At 36.7% G+C, this 27,677-nt stretch overlaps 2 protein-coding genes across 2 annotated transcripts in view; one reads left to right on the top strand and one right to left on the bottom strand.

Annotated features, from left to right (window-relative positions):
• The first annotated feature begins 1,412 nt into the window (after positions 1 to 1,412).
• tnfb (tumor necrosis factor b (TNF superfamily, member 2)) lies at positions 1,413 to 4,008 on the top strand. The gene is made up of 4 exons (XM_039669161.2): positions 1,413 to 1,737; positions 1,853 to 1,913; positions 2,228 to 2,287; positions 3,101 to 4,008. Exons 1-4 carry the CDS (start codon positions 1,561 to 1,563, stop codon positions 3,520 to 3,522), a joined length of 720 nt encoding a protein of 239 aa, XP_039525095.2. The 5' UTR covers positions 1,413 to 1,560; the 3' UTR covers positions 3,523 to 4,008.
• Positions 4,009 to 5,596: 1,588 nt separating this feature from the next.
• Positions 5,597 to 27,677, bottom strand: part of gabbr1a (gamma-aminobutyric acid type B receptor subunit 1a) — a 65,687-nt gene continuing 43,606 nt past the window's right edge. The window contains exons 16-24 of the mRNA XM_039669352.2: positions 23,843 to 23,993; positions 22,729 to 22,861; positions 22,459 to 22,575; positions 18,661 to 18,768; positions 18,264 to 18,357; positions 15,827 to 15,954; positions 12,140 to 12,268; positions 10,870 to 11,013; positions 5,597 to 10,467 (exon numbers count right to left, since the gene is read on the bottom strand). Coding sequence (XP_039525286.1) covers positions 10,207 to 10,467; positions 10,870 to 11,013; positions 12,140 to 12,268; positions 15,827 to 15,954; positions 18,264 to 18,357; positions 18,661 to 18,768; positions 22,459 to 22,575; positions 22,729 to 22,861; positions 23,843 to 23,993 — 1,265 coding nt within the window. The 3' untranslated portion in view covers positions 5,597 to 10,206. The remainder of the gene's footprint in view (positions 10,468 to 10,869; positions 11,014 to 12,139; positions 12,269 to 15,826; positions 15,955 to 18,263; positions 18,358 to 18,660; positions 18,769 to 22,458; positions 22,576 to 22,728; positions 22,862 to 23,842; positions 23,994 to 27,677) is intronic.

The raw sequence follows: 27,677 nt of genomic DNA, 5'->3' as shown, positions 1-27,677 counted from the left end.
CATTATTTGAAGTCCTCATGCACTCACCTCTGACAACAGATCCCTCTAAATTGTAATGTAGACACATGCATTTTCTATAAAGATGCTTTGAAACGATAGCTATGAACTGTGAAAAGTGCTATACAAATAAAGGTGAATTGAATTATAGATATAATATATTGTTGGCTTGTGATAGATCATTGTTTCCACCATGTTTTAATTCAACACCCCCTTCATGTCACATGCATCATTAGCTTAGAATTCAGAGTTCCCCACTTGTACTCAATTTGGTGATTCTTGTGCTCGAAAAACACAATATTTCCGACTCCAACTTAGGCTTTTCTGCCCATTTTCCCATGTGAAGTTCTTTCCAGCTGCACCATAAAACAAAAATTTACAATTGGCCCAAAATTATCAGGATTTTTACTTATTTTTATAGGTTATTTTTAAGATGCCATTGACATTTTCTAGAGCAATTGCGAATTTAATCAGTACAGTGTTCCCTTTTTTTTGTGGGGAATGTTGTGGCATTTTAAGAATAAAAAAAGAAGAAGAATAAATGATCACACATTATGTTTCTTGGGTTTTTTAAGAAACCACAAACAAAAGATTAGAGCTCAGAGCCTGCACAATATGTAGATTGCGAAATGGCTTGTGTTTATCAGGACCGTGTCTTGCATCAGCTTTTATTACTGCTAAATTAACATAGAATTTCATCAATAAACTTCCGCTTCAGTAACAAACCTGTAAATAGTTTTCGCCACAGAAAGTGAGCATGAGATAGAGAGAGTGAAAAGGAGAGAGAAATCAAAAACAAGGCCGTAAAGGCCAGAGGAATTCGGGGTTGGAATCTCCCAATAGGAAGTAAGTCATCTGTGTGTTGTTGGCCAGGTTGGATTGGCTCTTATTACAACACCAGACTGAAACTGAAAGCGCCTGTGGCATATTGACATTAATCACATAGAGCCGGTTCGTCAGGTTTCACCGTGAGGTCAGAGAAGGGATTATGAAATTGCTTAATTACTAATTTTATAGAGTTTAAATGTTAAACAATCAGAAATGCTTACCTTTCTTCAAAAGAACATCATATATTGCTAAACAGATAATTCATGAGAATTTAAGTATGAATCCATACATGGAAAAAACATAAAATCAAAATGACATAATTAAATTCTAATTAAAAAAGTAGGCTACATTAAGTTAACTAATGGTCTGTTAAGTGTAATATATGTGCAATAAAAGATTAATTAAACTTATAAAGTGAACCAAACAATAAACACAAGCAGAATTGTAATAGTTAATTGAATGTGTGAAGAGGATGTAATATCACTGTTCAGCATGGCGAGTGTGAGGGTGTGTGTGAGTGCTGCATTTCGAGGTTAGTGTGTGGGTGGAAAGTCGGTGTTTGAGAGCCGAGGGAGGGTGTTCTTTCCCTTTTCAAACCAACCTCTGTTCCTCAAGCTGGCTGCACACTGACATCACTGGAGTTTCCCATTTAGTGTATATAAAGACAGCGAAAAAGCAAATAACTTCATATCAAAAACTCACACAAAAAGGAACAGATCTCGGAGAACTAACAGCATGGTGACATACGAAACGACAGTCGATATGGTGGCCAGCTCAGGGGGAGTTTATCAGACTACGGTGGCACCTGTACCGGTGAAGTCCTCCAGAAGCTGGATATGGAAGACAGTCGCCTTAGTCGTGTTTGTCTGCCTCTGCGCCACCGCTGCTCTTTTCTTCGCCTGGCATACCAAGGTAAGATGAAACTTCAGTGTGGGACAATAGTCATTATTCAAGTGCATAACAGTGTGACCTAATTTCACATTTCAAACGAGTCATTAATAAGCAACTATTGCCGTGTCTTTCACAGAAAACAAACCAAGAAGGACCTCAAAACTATACAGAGAAACAAATCAGAACGACGACAACAGGTAAACAAAATTCCTAGTATTCTGTTAGCACTTTTTAAAGCTAAATCTGTCTTGTTCATCCTGATTATAACTATTTTACAAAGTGGAGATTTTGTATGAATTCGTACGATGTGATTAGTTTGAACTGTCAGATTGTAAAGTTAAATTGTACGAATTTATACAAATTGCCCAAATGTAAAAAGAGTTACGAACTGCAATTAAATGTTGTTCTTTTTACATCAAACTCCATGTTTTGCTTTTTTGGTTACACATTAATTGGCTTCTGTTGTTAGACTCAAGACTGTGAAAACTGACATCAATCCTCTTTTCCACAGAGCAAGCAATAGTCCTAAAGCAGATCGCGGAGAAGACAAAGGCAGCCATTCATTTACATGGTGAGTCTCAAACTGTGTCTTTGACTTTCTCTGCGCTCCGGTGTCACATACGTCATCATAGGTTATCTCATTTCAAGAGACTGAGCGGAGTATTCTTAGTCAAGATCATCTTAGATACTCAAAAATCTGAGATTTCTAAAAGGAATTTGTTAGCATTGAGCTGCTAAAAGGTCAGCCGGAGGATACAAGACTTAATGTTTCATCAAACATTAGCTAATGTGGATTTCCTAGTGTAGTGGGAAGTAATTCAAATACAGTAATAAAAAGCTTCCTTACACATAATTAGTTTGCGGTGGGTGGCAAGAGGTGGGGACACTCCAGTGAAACGTATGATTACTTCATTGCATGCTCTAAAGACACTAACCCGAACACCCAAGAAACCTTAAACAGGCCCACTTCATTACTAGCTCATGGTCTCAAGTTTTAAGTTGGCTGTTGGGTTTTACCATTTTCGAATCCATTCAGCTGATTTTCTGATATTTAGAAAAATGTAAGTAACCCGACAGTTTCTGGTCTCATTGACTTCCATTGTAGGAAAAAAATTACTATGGAAGTCAATGAGACCAGAAACTGTCTGGTTACTGATATTCTTCTAAATATTAAAAAATCAGCTGAATGGATTCGAAAATGGTAAAACCCAACAGTTTAACTCTGGGGGAGTGGTAAAATGAGCCTATTTCCAAAAAAAAAAAAAAAAAAAAAAAGTGGAGTATACCTTTAAACACAATTAGATCTCATTGGAAAGCATTTGAATGCTGTTTCATTTTACCATTTTGATGCACCTTCTCACACATTTATCTTCTCCATTCCCAGGTCAGCATTATAAAGTCCAGGAGTCGGATTTACTGAAATGGGTTGGCGGTGTGGATCAGTCGTTTGCACAGGGCGGTCTTAAGCTGGTCGACAATGAGATTCACATCCCTGCCGATGGCCTTTACTTTGTGTACAGCCAAGTGTCTTATGCCATAAAGTGCAACAAGGACGAAGAGGAAAATAATTTCCTTAGCCACAGCATCTACCGCTTTACGGACGCAGTGGGCAAGGATATGCCCCTGCAGAACTCGGCCCACACCGTCTGCCACTCAAACGAGGACGGGAAGACCGTCTACAGCACCATCTATCTCGGCGCCGTCTTCCAGCTTAACGAGGACGATAAGTTATCAACCAAAACCAACCATGTGGCGTACATCGAGGAAGAATATGCCAAAACATTCTTTGGAGTGTTCGCGTTGTGATTTATTAGCCACACAAGTCAAGTGACACTGGTACAAAGACAAGCGTTTTATGTTAAAACTCTGAAAGTATGTTCTCAGGGCATTTGTTTTTAAGTCATTTGACTAATTCTGATAGTCTTTACTGCATCATGACGAAACGTTTTGGTTCTAAAACACACTAGATGCAGTGAGAGCCATGCACTGAATACTATGTACTCAGTCATGAGCACTATGGCAACGGCACTACACCTCGTAAACTTATGTTAAGCTAATTATGATGTTTATTTTCTTGAGTATTTCGTTCTAGAAATTGAAAGGAAGAATGTTTTTTTTTGTGCTATATATAATTATTTATCATTTTTGAGTATATTTAATGTATTTTATTGTCCTATTTATCTATTTATTAATGATTGTGTATGCTATCATTTGGAAAATTAATGTATTGAGATTGTTTGTTGACAGGCATCTGTGATTCTAACTGTGAATAAACAAGAAGTATTTCTGCAATACACTTGTCTCGTTCCTAACAGCACTCAAAAAGAAGAAGCAGCTTGTGACAGGTCATATGAACACAACGGGGGTTTTTCTATTTCAGTACGTGACTCGTGGTTTTTTATATTCCTAAAGTCTGACTTCCTTTTTGTTTGTCAAAGATGAGGTCACTGCCTCTTTGCTGTCATGAACATTTGCTGATTTCTCCCATGTGTGATTAGAACAAAAGCCCAGGACACGGAGTTAACAGGATTGCATCACAGCGTTACTCTCGTGAAGGGAGGAGATCTCACAACTTAAAGCAACAGTGTAAATGAATCTCAGGGAGTGCTTTCCAAAACACCAAAAGCTACTTTTTAAAAACCAAATTGCAAAATCAGATTAAAAGGATCGACATTAACATACTGATTGTGTTTGCATGCACCATTTTAAAATTATTACTATTATGCTTTTCCACTTTTTCAACTTTAGTTAGTGTGTGATTGTGCTGTTTGAGCATAAAAACGCTCTGCAAGGTTACAAAGCTCAAAGTTCACTCCAAAGGGACTCCAAAATTCACTTTCCAAGAACTACAACGAACGCCTCGTTTGGACTACAACGTGTTTTTTCCACCCGATAGGCTCCATTGTTCCTGACTGTTGTACGTTTGAAATGTGCCGCGTTTACGATGATGTCATGCAAGTAGAGGCGGCCCAACTATATCCATCAATCTATAATCCCACCCACTTTAAAGCAGTACTAACTGCAGAAGAAAAGCAACCGAGCTAAAGCAAACCGAGCCGTGCCGAACTGTACTATGCAGTGGAAAAGCGAAGCGAGCCAAACTGTGCCGCGCCGAACTGTACTGAGCCGTACCGAGTCGTACCAGCAGTGGAAAAGTGCCATAAGTCATAGAGACGCTGTTTTATCCACCCCTTTTCCAAAACTCATTTGTTTGACCTTCCTGAGGCTGACCAACTTAGAGCAGAGTCTTTCCTGACCTCCCTGGGGCCCTAAGAAAAACTGAAAACCATTTGCCATCGCCACAGTCACACCTGACACCCCAGTTCTCCCACTACAATCCTCCCTCGTTTAGTTAGTACTAATGAAAATGTAATTCCTGATATCAGAAATAGACATATTTTATATTAATATCAATAATTCACATTTTAAATAGTACAAATGTAATTATTCATATCAAAAATGCATCCTGTGAATTAATCAAAGCTAAAATGGCTTGCCATCTTTTGTAAGCTCTCGCTTTTATAAGACAGTTCACCGCCCCTTAGGAAAAGTTTGGAGTATTAAATGGAGTATAACATTGCATTTAAAATGTATAAGAAAATTGGAAAAAAACTATTATACTACTCAATGGGTGGACAATGGGTGGGGTGGGGTTGAGATCCACTCGTACAGAGAACTGACAGGAAGGAAAGTGGGACAGAGGGAAAAGGGGGGACAGGATCACGAAAGGTACCCGAAGGGAGCGTTTCCCACAAGGAAATTTGCTCCAACTGGTACAACTACTTTTAAAGACCCTGATGGGGTTCAAACCTAGTGTTTTACATGTCTCGCATTAGATCCCGAGACTGTTGCTTCATCATGAACAATTCTGGCTGCACTCTCAGTGCAAAATCAGTTTATTGAATGTTGACAACCAGAAAGTTTGCATATTTAAACTTTCTAAAGCTAAACATACATAGTTTTTGTCAGTTCAAAATCTACAAGGGAATTACATTATTGTTAGACACTTGAAAGTATTAAAAAAATTCCTTGTGGTACAGTGCACACATGTGACAGTAAGCTTAAGGAAAATCCATAAGTGCTGCAACAGAGAAATAAATGCCTCCAAACAATAACAACCATCCCATGTACGTCAGTGGTGACTCCACACACAGATGTTAACAAAGAACCCCTCCCATCCGTTCAAAAGGCACTGTTCCAGTAATTACAGATTGTACCTTTACCGTGTGTCAAGTGTTACAGTATATAGTCACACACCCTGAGCTACATTACTAGAATGCTGATATAGAGGAAACAAATAATGCCTAGCTGTCCAGTCACCAACTGTGAATCATTGCTTGTTATATGTTAGTTTATAGATTTCTTTTCATACAAGAATGTAACATGCGGCAACGCACAACTCTGTCCGAAATGAAAATCCCAGAATATTGTAGTACATGATTGTCTTACTATAGGAAAAAAAAAGATCAATATTGCAATAAATACAAATATACATAGAGATTGTCCACAAGTACAACATTTTAAGCATTGACCCAACTTTTATGAAAAAAAAAACATACAAGAGAGTCAATACAATTGTATAGATCTAAGTATGGTTATAGTTTTTATGATTTCTGCCACTTTGACAGTGTTTATGAGGTGATAAATAATTGGTAAAGCTTTCAAGCGTAGCATTTGAGTTTAAACGTCACAGAATTCATTAATATCATATTAAAATTGTTCAAAAAGTGGTTGCATCCCTTACAATGCACATGAACAATTGTGAAGATATTCATTTGTTACCATAAGAGGCACGACATAATTTTATTAACGATCAATAAATGAAAAAAATAATAATAATAAATTAAGAAATATTTAAATAATGAATCAACTTGAGAAGACAAACAAACAAATAAATAAATATTGCACAGACCAACTAATGGTCTTGAATTTGAAATCTATAATCTGGGAATAGCACTCATTTGTCCACTGTTACACATATCTGTAAGTTATTTAAATATATATATAAACCATTAATAAATCATATATAAAGAATAAAATAAATAAAACAATCTGGACAGAGTACTCACAGAAAAAGATTAGTTTTTAAAATACTTTATAATGTTAGATGTGAGATGTGTGATAAATTTGGCCCGAAAGTGTGATAAATTTGGCTACAGAAGCTGTTCATAGGCCTGTGCTTATTTTTCACTCAAACAACACAAACTTCATGGATAATTTGACAAACAAAAAAGCTTACGATTTGATCGGGAGCATTTGTGATTGTGCGCTATATGAGGGAAGACAAAACAACGCTCATCCTTCATACAGTCCAGGCCAACACAAACTTATTTCTTTCTTTTCCATTTCATTTTCCACTCCACTTCTACTAAAAAACAGGAGCAGGAGAGGTTGAGACAAGGACAGAAAAGCCATTAAAGCACCCTGGCACATGGCCTTGGGGATTAGAGGAGAGAAAGCATAGGAGGAAAATAGAGTATCGACCAGACTCGGGTCAAATACCTTTAGGAGTGAGTAAATCACAGGTTCGGCTAAAGCCTTGTCTCATTTTCTTTGTGAACTGGATGAGTGAGAGCAATTCATCTGATACCGTCTGTTGCCGCAACGCAAGGTCTGTCTCATTAAAGTGACAAGTCTCTTCAAATGCTAAGCGAAGCACTGAGACACGCTCTTCTTCCTTCGCTGTCACTCAACAAAATAACTCAAAGAAATGTTTGACCGGTTCTGGCTCCGGCACCCACACAATCCTTCCTAAACACCCCTGTCCTAGTGCTTAAAAGACGCCTTTATCCGAAGGGATTTACGCCAGTCCAATTGCAAAAACAGTCAGTTCCCCTTGAAGAACTCCGGTTTAAGTGCTACGGTCAAGGGCAAAATAATGGCAGATCACAAACGTGTTTTAAGGGACTCTCGACTCGTCTTCACTCCCGCTCCTACCAGAACCTCTAGCATTCGGATAGCAGTTTGGCCTTTACGTTAGCAGTGTTAGGAAAAGAATATTACCGGTTCAGTACAAGTCAAGCACAATTGACAATCTTCATTACCACAAAAATGGCCATGCAATGTGCATGTCCATGTGGGCATTTATAATGGAAGTGGATGGGGCGATGAAATGGAAAAAGCAAAAGATCGATTCTTCTCTATTGTGATGCACATTAGATGTTGATTGGATTTTAACATAGAGGTATACAATAGAAGTCACCTGGCTATGGCAGTTCATCTGGCTATAGAGCCGCCATCTTGGAACAGGGGAGTCCCTCCACTTTAAAGCATCAGCGTCAATGTAGACAAAGGTCTAACAGAAATAAATTCATCATAAATCATCATGAATGCGATTTTCTCATTTTTTTAGTTTGTTCCAACGGTCAGACATGTATTTACCATTGATACCATTGAATGTTTTACCATTGAAAACATTCTTCCTAGTTAAGATTTCATTCGTGTGAGAACAAAAGTCCGCCACCATCAATTAATTCGAAGTAAAGGCAGAGTTAGCAGCGTTACCTACCTACTTCCTATGACAACACCCCTGTTCCAAGATGGCGGCGGTTTTGACGCATGCTTAGAACCCCAAGGTGACATCTAGTGTATATGTCTATGGGATTTTAAGATGTGGGCGTTGCACTCGAAAGTGGGGTCAGAGCTTGTAGAGGTGGAGTTCAAGCTGACGCAATGACTAAAATCTGCATATTTTACCGGAAGGTCCGGATGTACAACTTCACATTTCTTTTTTAACACTGCGACATACACACAGATTAATTGTTCACAGTAAGATCTATATAACATGCATTTATAAATAGGATGAATTTCCCATGACCCATCAGAGGAAAAGAGGTTTGGAGAATGGATGGATGGATGGATAGGGTGAATTTAACATAATTTTAGCGTGCTAAAATTGCTACCGAAACTATTCGGTGTAAAGGCCTGTTCACACCGGGACGAATTTCGCGCGCGTTATTCGGCGACGTTTAACGCCTCGTGACTAAACAAAGGGCACCAATGTGAGTGTTCACACCAACGTGTAAAACGCCTTTTAAAAAAATAAAATAAAAAAAACGCCTCGGGTTCATTTTTTGTTCAAAAACTATCTGACCAATGAGATTGTCTGAAGTTACAGTAAAACACAACTTGGGGGCGCTCAAACACAAAACGGTCTTGCCGAGCACACATATGCAACAGGGAAGAAGATACGCAGCCCATTCTCACCCCCAAGGCGTCACCTAACTGACTTTTGACCATGCTTCAATATCTGACGCTTTAGGCGGCCTTTAGCGTCAGTTAGATGACGCCCTAGGGTCGCGTGTAACCCTACCCCTACCCCAGACCTAAACCTAACTGCGTCATCTAACTGACGCTTTCCTTTAGCGTCAGTTAGATGACGCTGTAGGATCGCGTGTAACCCTACCCCTACCCCAGACGCGGTAAGATGAAAGTAGAGCTGCTGTTTTCGTTGGTCGGGAACATAAAGAACTAAATGACAAACGCGACAGCAACTATAAACATCTTGATAGAGAACTGTTATGGAGTGGTATTGCAGAGCAAATTGGCGCCATCTAATGTCAGGGAATGAATTTGCATGTTCATTCGGCTCATCGTCAGCGAAAATCGCTTGGGTCTGAACACAAAAAACGCGTTGAAAAACGCTGATCAATAACGCACGGCACGCTGATATTCGTCCCGGTGTGTACGGGCCTTAACTGTCACCATGATAAAGCAACGCCAAAAAAACCTGAAACCCACTGTAAAAAAATGACGGTTTAAACAACTTTACAGCTTAAAAATTTGACTCACCTAACCTTTTTTTTTTTATGAAAATGAGGGACAAGCCTATATAAAATATTTGTTTATGCCAATAGATGAAAAAACACATTCTGTCAATTGAGCTTACCTTGAACTGAATCCAGAATATTCATTTGAAGCATGTTATTTTCTGACATCATTAGTTTTTGTTGGATAAAATCACTGTACATGTTGACTGTGCAACAGAAATTAGTTTCCAAACACACTACCATTCAAATATTTAGGGTCTATAAGATTTGTTTTTCTTTTTTGAAAGAAATTAGTACATTTATTCAAATAGGTTGCACCTTTTTCAGAGGAAATCAGAGGAATTTCAAATCAGAAGAATTAGTTACATTTTAAAATATTACTTTATTACTGTTTTACTGTATTTTTGATCAAATAAATGCAGTCTCAGTGAGAACGAGACTTCTTTAAAAAACAACAACAAAAAAAATCTTAGCAACCTCAAACTTTTGAAAGGCAGTGTATCTGTTGAATGTGAATTCATATTAAATACAGATTATTTTTTTAAATAAAGTGTTTTTATAGCTGAGATATAGGGATTTATCAAAAGTAAACAAAGAAGTCAGGTTCAGGAATGTCAGGAATCGAAAAGCGAAGTTAAAAACCCAGCAACTTCAAAATAAAGTACATGAACAACCTAGATACCACTTTACATTGCCTTCGTGAGATTCCAGCATCCCGGACTCATTTGTACAGCAGGGGAAGACGGCTGTTGTGGCAGTTGTTCCGGCTCAGTTTGCCCTCGCCCTGGTAGAGGTTGGAAGAGTTGGAGAAGGACGGAGGCAGGGATTGTTTGTCCGTTGGGGTGGAGTAGCTGAGGGGTTCGGCCTGAGAGGACGGGACGCTGTGGTTCTGGTTCTGATTTTGGATGGATGTGCGCCTGCGAGAACGCAAGGCCTGACGTTCTGCCAGTTGACTCCGCAGCTCCGTCACTCTTTCTTCCTTCTGTACAAATATATAAATATAGATATATTATTATTAATCAATCAAATTAAAAACATATCTTGACTTTCAATGTGCTATATTTGAAACTTTTAAAGTAATAATATCCTATTTTTATTATGTATTTCTCTTACTTTAATAACAATTATTCTAAAGTTCATTTGTATATTAACATATAAAAGCATATTCTGGCCTTACTGAAGGAACAACATGTGAAAGCAGAGTCATGTGCTCGGAAGGTCAAAGAAAAGGACGTGCATGATATCATTTCAATAATTCATTCTACCCTACGGATTTCTGGTGTGTTCATTTCTTCATCTATTATGGTGTTAATTACGACGCAAGCTGTGTGCCCACGAGGAGAAGAGGACGTGACGGATGGAGGAAGAGAAAAGGAGCACGTGCCTCTTGAATGATCTTCTGGAGTTCCCTGTTCTCGCGCTCCAGCTGTCGGGACTTCTCCTCGTCGTTGTTGTTGGTGGATGAGCCGGTTTTCAGCGTGTCCTGCTGCTCCGACTGCCACTCGCCACGAGTGATCAAACGCCGGATCTGCAGAAACCACCATAATCATCTATGAGACACTGCAGGGGGAGATCGCTGAATTTATGAAATATCACTGAAACCAGTAGTTGGTGTGGGTGATATTGTGCAGGAGATGACGGGTAATAAGGGATCATTTACAGCCAGCCAGTCAAAACATGAATCAACTTAGCGATGAAGATCTGTTTTCTGTACATTATTACATGGTTAACTTACCTAATTAATAAATAAAATGGACATGAAATACTGATTCAAATTAATGTTAACTTATGTGAGAAGAAAGAGGTCACAAAGCAGGGCTATTATTAACCAAAAAAAAAAAATGTTTTTTTTTATTAATATTGAAGCTGAAATTAAATAAAAATTTAAACATTACACGGAAAAACAAAAAAAACTATAATTTTTGGTACTAAAATTATTAACTAAAAAAATACAACTAAAACTGAAATAAAGCTAAAACTGAAATGAACTTAACTTAAATTAAACCTAAACATTAAAATAATAAAAAAAATCAACTGACAAAAAGCACGTTTAAAAATTAATAACTGGAAATGAACTAAATCTGAAATAAAGTAAAAAAAAAATTTAATATAAAAATGTATTAAACCTAAAAATAAATATTTTATAGGGAATAATAAAAACAACAAAAAGCACATTTAAAATTACTTACTGAAAAATAAAATAAATAAATAAAACTGAAAGTAAAACCATTTAAACTTAAACAGCAGGCTAATATAAACAAATACTGAAAACTATATATATATATATATATATATATATATACACTATATATACACATATATATAAGCTACTCACATTTTTTAATAAAAACTATAATACTAAAAGTCAGAATCAAACTAAAAGCCAATCAGAATCAAGCATCCCTGAGCACTGTGTAAAAATAATGCACAATATACTCTGGGAGAGCATTCTCCATGATGTTTTGTAAAACGTAATTTTGTGTTGAAAACGAAACATAACTTAACCTAAAGCACATATGCAGTGACAAGAAACTAAACCGTGTCAAGGGACAGAACCGAAATCCGACGCATTGAGAAATCGGTGTCTACCACAAAGACGAACCAGCATGAATATGAAAGTGATATAAAGCAGGGGATTATTGAAGTGCATGGACCTTGGGCACGAAGAGCACCACGAGAGTGATGTAGACTGAGAAAATGATGGCCAGAGAGGCGAACGCAAATGAAGCGTCCTGCTGAGAGGAGAGGATCATGGTCACTGGAGCAGTAATCATGCACAGCACCTGGAGACACAAACAAAGATAGAATATTGTTAATCATGTAAAGATATAACTGATTAGGTTTTTAAATCAGATCTTAAAGGGATAGATCACCCAAAAACGTATCATTTACTCACCCTCAAGTTGTTCCAAACCTGTATGAGTTTCATTCTTCCGTTAAAGCAGCACTATGCAGGATTTCTGTTTTTGTCAAACTGTGACCCCTAGAGGCGCTGTGGAGTACTTGTACTGTCGCCCAACATTCAACCCGAAAATAGTCATATAACCATTGCAATAACTACGAAGCTATTCAGTTATGGTAAAAAAAAAAAAAAACTGCATAGTGCTGCTTTAAACACAAAAGAAGATATTTTGATGGACCCCATTTACTTCCACAGAAGAAGAAGAAATACTATGGAAGTCAAAATATATTATTTTGTGTTTAAGAGAAGATTAAAACTCATACAAGTTTGGAACAACTTGAAGGTGAGTAAATGACAGAATATATGTTTTTGGGTGAACTATCCCTTTAAGGACTCACTTTCTGTCATTTAGTAGGCAAAATTAAAAACAAATAGGAAGAATTAAACCGCCTATGAATGTCATGGTTTGTTAGTTTTTGCTGTTCAGACTACAAAAAAAATGAACTGAATTTGAGGTTATGTCAGGAAAAATGGTTGCTGTCTAAACAAGACCTTTGTGTACCAAACTATCATCGCCACTAGAGGGCGGAAATCAACTGTAAGAGAAAAAATAATTGCAGAGCAGAAAAAGTGCCATGAATGAGAACTGAGAAACTGATGAGATAAAGATAGTGAAGAGATAAATAAAGCAGATGAAAGAAAAAGGGTGTGTGAGAGAGGGAGAGAGACACCTGTTGATGAAAAAGACAGAGGTGATTTTGTCAAAACACTTGCAGCGGGCAGAGTTGAAGATCTTATGCGATCACTGGAGATGTCATATCTGGTGAACGGTGCAGAAAAATAGCTGGTATTTACCGTCAACGGCTCAGAATGACTCTACACACAGATAACTGCGAGCAATGAACCGACTGTCAGGAGTCAAAACAACGTCCACAACACCACTAAAGTCTATTTCCTCTCTGACCTCAACAGCACTGGAGTGATATGAGCCATTCAACCAATCGAAGCATGTTGTTCCTGACACACGGCAGAAACACGGTGCAGTTCTGGGACCCAATCTGATCTTTTGTAAAAGAAACGTAGGACTGACGTAAAGCATTACCAGTGAAGTGTTACTTGTTTCCTCATTAAGATGTTTTAGTCTGAGTTTGAGCAAATGGGTGCAATTATGCAAATCATCCAGCGAAGCACTTGGGGATATTGCCGGAATCAAACTGTTTTCAAGCAGTTGGGCGATTCAGAGAACCACAGTAATCAACGCTTCATTCAAAGAATGTGCTAAAAAAAAAAAAGCGCGAACACAAGGAGATGTGTTGATGTTGATAAAAATAAACGCACTTAAAGTTAGCATTACGTCAATAGCTATTCTTTTGTTTTCACAGTTGGTATTTAATGTTGGCTCATAGATCATTTTAATACACACATATAAATATTTAGTAGGCTATAAATATATTGCATTGTAGTAATACTTTTCAACCTAATAGAATTACATAAAATAACTCAGCTATAAATTCAGAATAAAAGACAATAAGAATCTTGAATTAAACAAAGTACAATATATTATCTGTTGGTGATAAAGGTCGAATCCCGAAGGAGTAAGAAACTATGGAAGCTTGTTTCTGACACTGAATAAAAAATACTAAAGATAATTGCTAGTTTTTTTCTCACAATTCTGGCTTTGTTCTTGCAATTGCAAGTTATAAAGTCCAATTCTGAGAGGGGAAAAATCTAAAAAAGTCATCTCATAATTCTCACTTTATAACTCACAATAGTGAGTTTTTAATCGCACAATTCTAAGAGAAAAGTCCAAAATGCTTAGCACTTATCTTTTGTATTTTTTCCACATGAAAAGGGCTATATTACTTTTTTTTCAGGACTCTTGGATATACAAAAAGTTAAAAAAGAACAGCATTTATTTGAAATAGAATCTTTTGTAACATAATAAATGTATTTGCTCTCACTTTTCAGTTTAATCAATGATTCATCCTTGCTGAATAAAAGTATTCATTTCTGACCCCAAACTTTTGAACGGTAGTGTATAAATATTAGCTGTTAGTGCACATTTTATTTTGTGATGTGATTAACTTGACCTGTAATGTAAAATGCTTTAAACTTTAGTCATCGTTCATTTTTGTCTTCTATCAGGTAAAGAAGCAATACTTAATGAGCAAGCCATTTATTGTAACCTATAAAATAGCTTATGAAGTGCGAGGAGGACGCAAAGTCTCAAACTCGGTGACCAACAAAACACAGGCCCAGAAAATGCTACCGCCCTGGGCGACAGTTTCCGCCACTGCTCATTAGCAGTTTCAGTTTATTAAAGCTGCAGTCCGTAGCTTAAAAATGATCCAAAATACATATCTGAGAAAATAACCAGCCAGTGTTCAAAACTATCTGCTTCCCTTAGCTCGAATCAAAGAGGTAAGCTTGTAATAATCGTTTTAACTCCAGTGGTACTGTTGGATTTCCGCGGGAGATTCGAGCATGTCTTTGCGTCATTACGTCACATCTGTACACATAAAGAAGGAGTCTCGGCTAGTAGAAGCTATATTGGGTGTGAGGATGTTATAACCTTTTCTCACAGCACTTGATACAATTAAACGTATCAATTTGATGGTGAATCCAGAAAGGTTCAAACGACAATCACCAGAGACAGATTAACCCGCTGTAAAATGCACTTCGAAAAGGACTTTGTTCGGACTTCAGAGTGGATACAGAAAAAAAGAGCGAAAACAAGGATAACAGCGGAAGGACATTACATGAAGTCACGCAATGCTGACGTTGTTAACATTAACAATTTGAGTTAACAATTTGCACGGTTTCGCGTGATATGATAACTTATAAGTGATTGTTAGATTTAATAGCACGATTTACTGGAATGTCAGAACCAGAACAAAAGTGGATGTTTCTTACTAGTTCAGATGACATTTTCCGGTGAAAATTATTATGTTGGTCATACATCCAAAAAGAATAATCTGTGATTCTGAATGCCAGTATCCACACCGGCGCAGTGACTTACACACTCTCTCTCCTTAAACATTGCGTTCATCCACGCTGTGCCGTGCCGAGGCACAACTCACATAAAGTTGATAATTCCCCGAATGACTGCAATTGAAGATTTCGAACTGAGATGGGGACAAAGAGGAAAAACTGCAGACTGCAGCTTTAACTTTTGTCTTTTTGTCATACATTTAAAAAGGAGTCACATAACGTGACTGTTAAACATAGTAAAACACATAGGGAAGATATAATAGTTAAAAAGTTCTGGCTAAAAAGGCACAGTATTCTTGCAACACACTGATACACATACAATATGTGTAGCAAATATACTAGATAAATCAATCTCAGGTGTTTCGCTCAGCTGTCAGTTACGGTTAGGCTCCACTGTGAGGACATTATATGCACTGAAAATAGAAATATAGCCTGCAGTCAGACTTACAGATACATTGTAGATGGCCATACCGACCGCTCTGTGGTCATTAATCTTCTCGGTGGAAATGGACTTGGTCTCGTAGGCCAGAAAGATGCCCAGCAGCAGTAGAAGTCCCTTGTAGCCGTACACCACACCTGAAGGGAGCAGACATTACTTATAGTGAGTGCTCTTTACCCTCGCAGGCTCATGCTCTTTTTGTGATGCTTTTGAGTCCAGAATAAACCAGAATAACTCAAAAATAGTGATCCTTTCCTTGAACCAGTGATTTTTAATGATTCTTTTAAACTGAGACATTTGACTGTTTTGGCAGTAAAATGGTGAGGTGGATGAGCACATTTGACATCATCCTCACCACCATTTAAAAGTGTACCGTTTAAAACAACAGTTTTCAACATTTATAATAATAATAAATGTGTCTTGTGCTGTAAATCAGCATATTAGAATGATTTCTGAAGGATCATGTGACACTGAAGACTGGAGTAATGATGCTGAAAATTCAGCTATACCATCAGGAATTTAAATACAGGAATACATTACATTTAAATTAAAATAGAAAATCGTACAAATATTTCACAATATTACTGTTTTTACTGTATTTTTGAGTAAATAAACATAGCCTTCATGAGTATAAGAGATTTCTTTTTAAAAAATCGTACAAAGCGGAAACCTTTCAATGGGATACGTATAACCTAACAGAAAACATACACTGTAAAAAAAAAAATGTTCATGATTTGTAATCACAACATTTTTTCTTTTGTCAAATCAACTTAAATAATTTATGTAGTTCAGATAACATAATATTTTGAGTTTCTGATGATTAAATCAATCTCCTTCATTGTATTAACTCCATTTTTCCAGTTCAATGAACTTAAAATTTTAAAGCAATCAGGTTACTTATTTTTTTAAGTTAAACCAACATTTTTTTTTTTTACAGTGTAGCAATAGAGATGAACTAAAGTTGTATTTTATCTGGTTTTTACCTGGTTTAATATGAACTAAAGTTGTATTTTAACTTTTTACCTAAAGTTGTATTTACCTTTTATATATGTATAAAAAATATATAAAAAGACTATTTTATAATTTGCAATATATTTGAGCAATGTTATAAATGAATGATTCTTGTGTTGAGTCTAACTTCCCAAAACGTTGAAAGAAGAGTTTGTGGTGCATAATATTGATGATGTATGAATACTTTACAATTTAAATAACATAAAATGTGTATTATAGTTTTGTGTATTATAGTACATATTTTTTCATATTACAAAGCCTGGAGAAAATGTGCTCAAATGTTATGAAATTAGTGCAAAATTTTTCCACAATTATGACTGAAGATTATCCATCTGAAGATGGATGAATCTCTGTCCAGTCTATATGTCCATATTTAAACAAGTTGTGAAAGAAATTAAAAGACAAAAATAAATAAATAAATAAAAACATGAAGAATGGAAAAGGAAGTGAGAGAGAAGAGAGGAACAAATACATTAGTCTCACATTAGAGTTTAATCTCGTTTTGAGTTCAGGGAAGGTTTTTTTTCTCTCTCTGTAATATTATCTTCCTGTACAGTGTGTGAGAGAGTCAGGCTATGAGATCCAGACCTGGGCACTGACCCACAAAATTTAATTTTACACTGCAGCGCTCTGATAGGAAGTCAGAGCAAGAGGAAAAGTATGAGAAAAAGAGATAGAATGAGAGGGAGAGAGAGAGAGGGAGAAGAAAGAGTTGAGAAATAGTGAGAGGAATACAAAATGAACTGGTGGAAAAACTATTGAGCATATAACAAATTATTGATAAAAATTTTGGAGATAAATTGCATCAGTGTCGAGTGAAAAGCAACCATATATACATAATTAAATTACTGTACACACACATATATATATATATATATATATATATATATATATATATATATATATACACACAGGTACATATATATATATATATATATATATATATATATATATATATATATATATATATATATATATGTTCTAGACCAGGGGTCTTAAACACACAGCCCACAGGGTGATTTTAAGGGGATCATGCAAAACCATGCATTGAAAAAACATTATTATCTTTATGATATATTCATATTCTTTTTTTAAAAAATATTGAAAGGAGTAAAGCAATATACAGTGAAACCATGAAAGTTACATTTTTCCTCCTTCTAATATATATTCATATTTTTGAGTTACTCAACAAAGTTATAATATAATACAATTTATATATAATCTATATTTAATATATTTAATAATATATTTATATACTAATATAAGTATATAAATAATTATATATTCTATACATAATATATAATATATTTAATCTAAATTTATATAAATTTTTAATTTATATATAATTTTTTTTTTTTTTTTTTTTGCATTAGGGGTTTCAATGAAAAATCCTTTGTAAACACCACTGGACACTGAGTGAATTCTGGATACGTACCAAGCCACGTGTTCATCTTCTCTGAACTGCAGTGCTCGAGTAGAGGCTGAATCAACACATCCAGGTCTTCTTTAGGAGCCTCTTTAGTGAACTTCTGCTTAGAGTGAGAAAACAAGAGAGAGAGAGAGAGAGAGAGAGAGAGAGAGAGAGAGAGAGAGAGAGAGAGAGAGAGAGAGAGAGAGAGAGAGAGAGAGAGAGAGAGAGAGAGAGAGAGAGAGCACTTTAAAGGACAGAGATTGAGGTCAATGCAGCAGAGCACCGCACTACAATCCTTCACCATTAACACCTACTTCCATGCGCTTGCTCTGCAGAAATTTCCAAGGCATCTCAGAGGAAACACATCATAAAAATCAAAGTAGCAACAAGAATAAAAAAAAATAATAAAGTTCCACCCCACCTCCACGGTAATGTGCAGTGGGTCCATGATCTGCCAGATAAGCAGAGAGATAACATCAATAGCCAGCAGAACTGCAACGGTCACATACAGCTTCCACGGCTCCAAGTGCTGTGGAGAAATAACAAGACCATAATCGTTAGTCAATGGTACACAGTCACAAAACATCAAGACAGTAACAAGCAACTGCTATAAACGGGGAAATAAAAGCAAGATCACAGAAGTTGTAGACATTTTAGACTGTATAACACTTTTTGTCAGTGTGGAACACAGGAATTGAAAGCTGCTTTATGCATCTCATAGAGTACATGCTTTTTAAATATAATGCTTTAACTACACATTGCAAATATATGAGCAGAAAGTAAGTAATGACACCTAAGTTTTACAAATTGCGTAAGTAAAGATCACTACCATTAAAAAGTTTGGGTCTGAATACTTTCTATGAATACTTTTATTCAGAAAGGATGAATTAAATTGGTCAAAAAGTGACAGTAAAGACATTTACAATGTAGCAAAAGATTTGGATTTAAAATAAATGCTGTCTTTTAAACTTTTTATGCATCAAAATAAGTATTCACTTATTTTCTTCATGAGTAATTCGCTCATGAATCTGCTAATAAGAGTCATGTGTTTGTGAATCGAACAACACTAATTGTGCTGTATTTATTTTCTGCGTGCATGGTTACTATTGCAGTACGAGGTCAAACCTGGCGGAAACCGGGGGTAACGCGGATATGACATCATTGACTGGCGACACCTCACCCCTGCTCACACGCCCCGTTTCCTTGGTTAAAAATCGCAATCTCACGATTTACAAATAGTTGGAAACATTTGTGATATTGAAAGTAATCCACTAAACAAAATATATAACATTGGCCTAGTGGTTTTTGGACATTTTACTGCAAAAATCCTGCATATCGTACCTTTAAATTACATCAAACTGACTTTTAAAAAATGAGTTAAAACTTGTATACAGTACAAAAAAGTTATTTTGAGGAGTTAAAGCAATGTAAAAACATGCTGTCATATCATATTTTGCAATGGTGATGTATTTGTCCTATTTGGAGTTTAAGCGTCATTGCATAAAAAAAAGCTGTATAATGATTCTTCAAAAACTTTTACTTTGACGTTTCACAGGAAAAAAAGTAAAAGCATATGGGTTGGGAATGACACGAAGGGTGAGTAAACAACAACAGAACTCTTTTAAAGTACAAGCGCCGTCAAGGAGCTGTTCTGAATAACACGTTTATTTTCTTGTCAAGGTATATGGTGGAATTGCTCTGACACCATAACAATTGTGTTTACTCCACTGCATGGTGGGTAACAGGAAAGCAGAAATGCCAATCATCAGCAAACATCACGAAAGTCATGTGTTACGAATGTGCAGTTATTTTCAGCTCCCACTCCATCCATTAATATATGGCCGCAGGCTCCCTCTGGGCCGTCAGACAGACTGGGAAAACGGGATAGAACCATACTTCGCAGAACACTTTCTTTTCTCTCTCTCTCTCCCTTAATCGCCGTGAAGGCGTCAAATGACCCGAGAGCCCTATTTCTACAACATTCAGCCTGAGCGCCGAACTTTCTTCAAGTGCCGTCGAACCACTTAGGCAAATTGCCCCATTACGGACATTGGGAGAGTTGAAAGTCATCTCGATTCGTCGCGCAGAGCGCTTGAATAATAAAGCCCCCTGAAGGTCGGATTTCCGTAAAAGAAGTTTAATGCTCATCCATATTCATCCATACTGCATAGTTGGGGTAATCTGGTTGTCGTTTGATGAGGTCTTAGGGTTTCCCTAATGCCGTGTCTTATTGCTTTAGGACACAGGATCAGAGCGAACACATGTCAAGATGCTAATAGTGTGTTTGTGTTGTGTAAGGATGAAACGGACAGAACTTCTCGCAGCAAGAATCAGCGAAAGGAGGGGGAAGGTTCTTCTCTATTTCATGCTGGGAAGCTTCATCTAGCGGTGTGGGATGCTTTAATATGCTGTAGATAACAGTGAACTAGGTAACGCAAGCGTGTTGCTCGTCACATCTGCAGATTCTGCTAAATCATCTGAAAATTATTAAGGGGTTACTGAAAAATGCGACGTCTCCAGCCCTGTCATCATTCTAATTAAACAAAATGTCATTTATGTGAAATCCAATAGTTTACTCACCCTTGTGATTCAGAATGGTTTTCTTTCTGTTGTAGAGCTCAAGTAAATGTTTAGCAAAATGTAATAGCAAAATGGAAAATAATAATAATTGTTCAAAGATGGCTGTAAAAATGTTGGCGCTTCTACTCTTCAGTTCACCCCACTTATTTTCTCTATAGGGTTCAGGTCAGGGTACTGAGATTTTGTGCTCAGTGATGTCATTTTTGTGTTGATTTTGATGTTTGTCTTGGATCGTTGTCCTGATGGAAGATCCAACCATGGCCCGTTATAAGATTTCTAGCAGAGGCCGTAAGGTGTAGATTTTGTACGTTTTGGTATTTGCTAGAATCCATAATACCATGTATCAAGATTTCCTAGCCTGACTTCATCATACTCATATTCTTGTCAGAATATGTCTGAGACCGCTCCGTAGGGTTTTGATAATGAGGCGTGTCTTAACCGAACCAGGAACTGCACTCAATTGGATAGTCGGTAGACCTACAACCAATCAGAGCAACGCAGTAAGTCAAATACTTTGCATAGCCTAGTTGTCAACAACAGAACTTACTTATTTTAGTAAAATAACAAGTGTTGCTTCTTTCACTTGGTCCTTCATGAGTGCGACCAAAGGAGAAACCACAACGACCACATGCTTTTCATTACGTCCCATCTTCTTAACTTAGCCAGCTGATAAGTTACACTTTTGCCGAATATCTTTCTGATCGACAAATGCCTTGATTGCAGTTTTCTGTTTGTCTATTAAAATTAATGCAGTGTCGATTAATTTTAAAAACAGACGCGACAGAGGAATCTATACATCTAAATTCTCCAGCTGCAGTCATCTCTGAGGGAAACCACTTGGCACTCTTTAATAACGTGATGATTACGTCCCTGCAGATCATCTGTCCATCATCGTTTAAAGCCCGCTCTGGCAATCTGATTGGCCCGATCATAATTTTTTTGCCTGATCATAATTACTCCTCAATGGATTGAGTCCAGAACGAACTTCCCGACCAAAAAATGTTGTGGGCGGAGTTCGAGCTGGCATCCAGGCTAAAGATTTCCAGGACCTCCAGCAAAAAAAACTGGCCCACAACATTAAAGATCCAGCAGTCTATTTAACCGTGGGGATGGGGTACTTTTTTATTCCTCTTTGCACCAAAAACATCTGCTGTGTTTGCTGCCAAAAAGCAATTTTTTTTTTTACTTTCATCTGACTACAGAATCCGGTCCCTTTTGATATTCCAATCGTGTCTGACCACTGAATATGCTGGAGTTTGTTTTTGGATGAGCGAGGAGGATTTTTCTTGAAACCCTCCCAAACAACATGTGGTGATGTAGGGGTTGTTTGATTTTTTTTCCAGGTTTTCTGACCCCAAGACTCAACTAATCTCTGCAATTCTCCATCTGTGATCCTTGAAGAGTCTTTGGCCACTATATTCCCTTTATTTGAGCTAAGAATCACTACATTCTGTATATGATAATATTGAAAAAGTATTTACCCTTGTAATTTTAATTATTATTAATAATATGTTATAAATAATTAAATGTAAATACAAATATTTTTAGATTTTTTTAATATTTTGTAGTTAAATTACAATATTGTGAAGCTGTTCCTTTAAATGCAAGATGCATTTTTATCCACTCAGGACTGCCTTACCTTCCTCTTCTCTTTTTTCTCATCTTTCTTGGTGAAGACCGTGTGAACCCACCAGATCTTGGTGAACATGCTGCCATAGGCTAAACTGAAGCCAAGTCCAAGCAGCCACAGGCGAAACTACGAGAGGATGAGAGAGAAGGAGTTCATTTGGGAGCTTAGCTACAAAGCAGCGATTCATTTTTTCACAACAAATCTTCACTGTGCTAAAAGGTCAAGGCTGAATGAGAGGAAACGGTAATATAAAAGGGACTATAACATTTACGACTCTACCTGGCACACCACAGGGAACTGTGATCTATGGACATGGAGGCCATCGATGCCCAAAGGAAAGACAGCAGCCAACGCCAGCACGCATCCCACCGCGGTCATGTTGTTCAGATAGGGCTGAGAGTTCTGGATGTATCTGTCAGGGGGGTTAGAAGAACAGCCCAACTCAGCCCACAGATAAAATACACCATTTCAAAATGAGAAATCCAAAATATTTCACGTTGGGCTGAAATATTATTTTGTAAGTGGCATGGGAGCATTTAAAGGGCTTATAAAATCATGAAAAATGATTTTCCTTCATCCTAATCTTCTAAAAATCCTCCCCAGGTCAAAATAGGTTTTATTAAAACTTCTATCCATGATCATTTCATTTCGATTGTGTGAAATCGTGTTTTGTGAACCAGCCAAAATGTGATGCCGCTTTGTAATGAGGCTGCACTGCACTGAAAAATAAAATAAGAAACAATTTCTTCATTTTTTCCCCAATTAAAATATATAAATCTCACTTATAAAATAAGATGAAATTACTTGATTCATTTTTCAACAATATAATCATCTTTAATAAAGTTTTTTTTATTATATTGAACATTAAAGTCATTTTTTTAATTAATTTTTTCCTACCTCATTGGCAAATAGTTTTTATACGGAAATACTCAAATACATTGACATACTGAACAATATTAAAATAATCATAAAAATACTGTTAATTTTAGATTTTGGGTTCAGGGTGCCATTCGTTTTTCATCTCCAACAGCAAAAATGTTGCAAAATGGGAATAATTTTCTATATAACAGAGATATTTAATGATGCCATCATTGTAAATGGCTTGTAAACAAGACATGACAGGAGATCAAAGAGGAAAGGAGCAGGGCACAGACTGAAGGAAGACGTCAAACCATAAATATACTGACAAGACCTTTTCTAGCAGTCAAACATCAATATAAAATCAATAGATTCAGATTTTGATGTCATCACCTTTTAGAAAGTCACCTGAAAACAATGTTAGGCGCATATTTGCTGTTGTATGGCAAAATTAAAATCATAAGAAAAAGTAATGTTGAGTCAGTAATTGTAATGTTTAAGGCATGTGGATTTCTTTTGAACACATGATACTGACCTGATGCTACTGTTGTATATGTTGAAGGAGAGGCAAACTATGCCTAGGATTATTCCCAGCCCGGCAAAGACAGACACTGATACAAAGAGCTTCTGGGAAAGATAACGAAACTCCTTAATCACCTTGGTCTGGTCTGCCGGAGGGCCGAGACCTGTCAAGAGGAAACAGAATGGCTGATAAGAGCATAAAAATCACTGTGTGGTGACACTAGATACATAAACACATGCAGAAAAAAAGTTTAAGAGTGACTTCATTGACAGTTTAAAGGAAAAAAAGGGCAAATTATTCCAGGTTGGTTCAGAGAATCATTCGAATTTTCTGTGAAATCGGGCCACTGGGTTGGTTTAACACGCCAAGTTTCTGGAAAGTTTCAGGGGAAAAGGCGTCTAGACGTTCACACATTAGCAGGACCAGACTAAATGTGACTCCTTTCACACTTTTCACACTTTCTGCGATCGTTTTGGAGAGAATTGTGCAGATTTCTGTGAAACAGATTTAAAGATGTGTTAGATGGAGCTGGGAGTACAACACTTTTTTTTTGCTATCTCAAGGAATAAACAAACACTAAAAATATTTAATGAGCAAACATGCGAGGGACAAGGAATGTGTAAAACTGACTGAAGGCTGTTGTAATTCTGAGCTCGGGGTGCCAGTTGACAATTGTTTTGTTCTAAGATCTTCGGGTTTCATCTCTATTCACAAAATTGTTACAAAATGAGAATTAATTTTAAAAAAGGGAGATTTTTAAAGATGACATCTGGTATGAACACATTGTAAATGGATTGTAAATGAGACCTTTGGTTTACATGACAGGAAGAAGAAGTGGGAGAGAGCAGGGCACAGACTGAAGGAAGAGGTAACACTTTTTTTTCTCAATTGCCCACTTTAGACATTCTACTAACTATAAGTAACTTTGCAAGTACGGGATACGCCACGTTTTTTTATTCCTTAAAATAAGACGAATTGATTCACACCTCTCTCGTCTCAGTGCGTGCACTTAATCGCTCTGGCGCGCGAAACACTTTGATAGCACTTACACTAACTAGCCCAGTTCATTCAATATGGGCCAAGCAGAGAAGCGACCAAACACCTCCACGTTTTCCCTATTTAAATACAGTTACACGAGTTGAGTAACTCAACCAATAATGGTGACACAAAATAAAACATTGCGCTTTTCTAAGTGTGTAAAATGGATAACTATAATGTATGGCGGAATACCACAGCAAGTGCTTGGGAGCACTTCGACTCGGTGCAGCAATATCATCACTTGTGAAAAGTCCTCTCCCTCTCCGGAGTGATTGATGTCGTTATCTTTTATAAGTTATCTGAAAACAATTTCTACTGTTGTATGGCAAAATTGTAATCATAAAAAATAGTTTAAACAAATTTATAATTAGTCAAAGATACTGCAATTATTTATGCTTTATCACAAACCTGTGTAGGCCAAATTATTCTCTGTTGTGTGTCTGTGTTGAATTTCAACATATAGGACATTACCATTCAGAAGTTTGAATATTTGTGTAATGTTTTTGAAGAGGTCTCTTATGCTCAGCAAGGCTGCATTAATTTGATTAAAAATACAGAAAAAAACAGTAATATTGTGAAATGTTATTACAATTTAAAATAACTGTTTTCTATTGTAATATGTTCATATTTCCTTCACAAATCATTGTAATATGCTGTTTTGAATGTTGAAAAATGTTGAAAACACAACAGCATTTATTTAAAATTTAAATATTTTGTAGATTTTACATTTACTGTCACTTTTGATCAATTTATTGCATTTTTGCTGAATAAAAGTATTAATTTTAAAAAACTATATATATATATATATATGAGAGAGAGAGAGAGTGTGTTTGGAGGAGTTTTATTTGAAATATGTAATTAAATTGTGTCAATTTGCATCTTAATATGTGAATTAAACTGTGTCAGCCCTATTTCTTAAGTGAACAAGAAGAACATTATGAACAACACCTACATTTGATCGATGGTAATTAATGATAATAGTAAATAATAAATGAATCTAAAGTAACTAAAGACTTCACAGTACCACAGCGAATGCCTTTTTAAAAACATTGTTATCACTCCTCTAATGTTATCACTCTTCACTGGAACTGACTATAATTATAGATTTACGCCTCTTGTTGTTCGGTCTGTCACTATAATTACAACCAAAAACAGGATTCCTGTGGGAACAATAATTACATTGAGGATGGCTGTCTTCTGTGTGTAAAGCTTTTCAATATAGACAAAAATAAACGATTGACAGGAATCAAGCGATGAGCAATAGTTAAAATGGAAGTCAGAGGCAACCATTACCAGGGACGGAAAGCTGACCGTGAGGGATATGTGTCAGTGAAAGACAGCTGGTCCTTTGGTTTGTCAAAGTGACACGATATTTCTTGATACTTTTCAGAATGTCAGAACATTGACGAGTCAAGATTGACATTTGCTTCTGCAATGTGGCAGCAATACTGTGAGAGATAAATGTGTGAAGAGTGTGTGTGTACACGTTTTTCTATTCCGATGGGGACTTAAACCTGAATGCACACAGACTCACGGGGGATCGTGTCACTGTGGGGACGTAAATCGAGGTCCCCATGGGTAAACACGCTTATAAATCATACAGAATGATTTTTTTTTTTTTTTTTTTTGAAAATGTAAAAATGCAGAATGTTTCCTGTGATGGGTAGGTTTCGGGATAAGGGCAGTGTAAGGGGATAAAATATACAGTTTATACAGTATAAAAACCATTACGTGTATGGAAAGTCCTCACAAAAGTAGTAAACCAGACATGTGTGTGTGTGTGACAGAGAGAGTATTAGAAAGCTCTGTCCATCAGTTGATGCATTCTCACAGTAAACCTTCCGTCGTCCTTGATCTAAGAATCAGGACAGGGTGTTGCTATGGAGACCTGGCTTAACAACAGTTTCCACAGTAATTTGGAAGAGAAAGTCTTACTAAAGTGGTTGTCAAGAGATGGTTGAAAAGCAAGGGCACTGCCATATGGTTCAAAAAACCATAAGCACTCAAGTCCTGAGTTCTGACCTGAGGTTACATGTATTCTATGTTTTAAAGGCCACAATTTTATGCGAGATTGAGAATCTCCATTAATGGATTCTGGAGGAGGTTTTGTCTTATTTGGGAAGAACATCTGCTGCTTTTGCTATTATCAAGGGCAAAGAAATGGCAAGCCATGTCACCAGCGCTACGCTCTGCTTTTCTCAGAGACTAAATAGGTCATAACTCAGTTTTTCTGAAAATAGCCGTGATTGGCTAAAAAGTAAATTTGCTACTGGGGGAAGAAAAAGATTTTAAACTGTGTCAAATGGCTTTTTTGGAGGGATTTATGCCCTTTAGAAGAGAGAAGAGGAATGGGATCGGGACATGACAGAGGCCAGGCTTGAAACTCTTGACTCTGAAATGTAAAAACTGATGTTTGAAATTAAATGCTTCTCAAGACCCCAAAAATGGCTTGGCCAAAGCAGTTTTCTTTCACATGTTGACATTTTTAAACGGCAAGACATGCCAGATAGGGAGGAATATAATGGTTCTCAAATGATTCTATAGCCGTCAAAGTAGAGTTGCAAAACTTTGAGTAGCCCTCAAAGTAGAGATGCACCATTAATTGTTAAAAGATCACAATCTCAATTAAAACACCCACGATCTTATTCCTAAATGATGACGATTCAACTATGTCTATTAAACCTTTGAAAAGTACAATCACAACGAACAAAAAAAATCTGCGTTCACGCTGCCGCTGAGCTTGAGACTGCAGTTATCATTTATATGGTGTCTTTTCAACCACACCGTATCGTTATTTCTGTTACAATAA

The sequence above is a fragment of the Pimephales promelas genome, chromosome 16 (genome assembly GCF_988280905.1).
Source record: "Pimephales promelas chromosome 16, fPimPro1.hap1.1, whole genome shotgun sequence".
Lineage (NCBI taxonomy): Eukaryota > Metazoa > Chordata > Actinopteri > Cypriniformes > Leuciscidae > Pimephales > Pimephales promelas.
This window is presented reverse-complemented; position numbering and strand designations above follow the sequence as displayed.

Bases quoted from the DNA above. Each gene is read 5' to 3' on its own strand.
- tnfb (XM_039669161.2), top strand. From the start codon at position 1,561: ATGGTGACATACGAAACGACAGTCGATATGGTGGCCAGCTCAGGGGGA. The intron at 1,738-1,852 runs GTAAGATGAAAC...TGTCTTTCACAG, and splicing joins TCTTCGCCTGGCATACCAAG to AAAACAAACCAAGAAGGACC. The intron at 1,914-2,227 runs GTAAACAAAATT...TCTTTTCCACAG, and splicing joins AATCAGAACGACGACAACAG to AGCAAGCAATAGTCCTAAAG.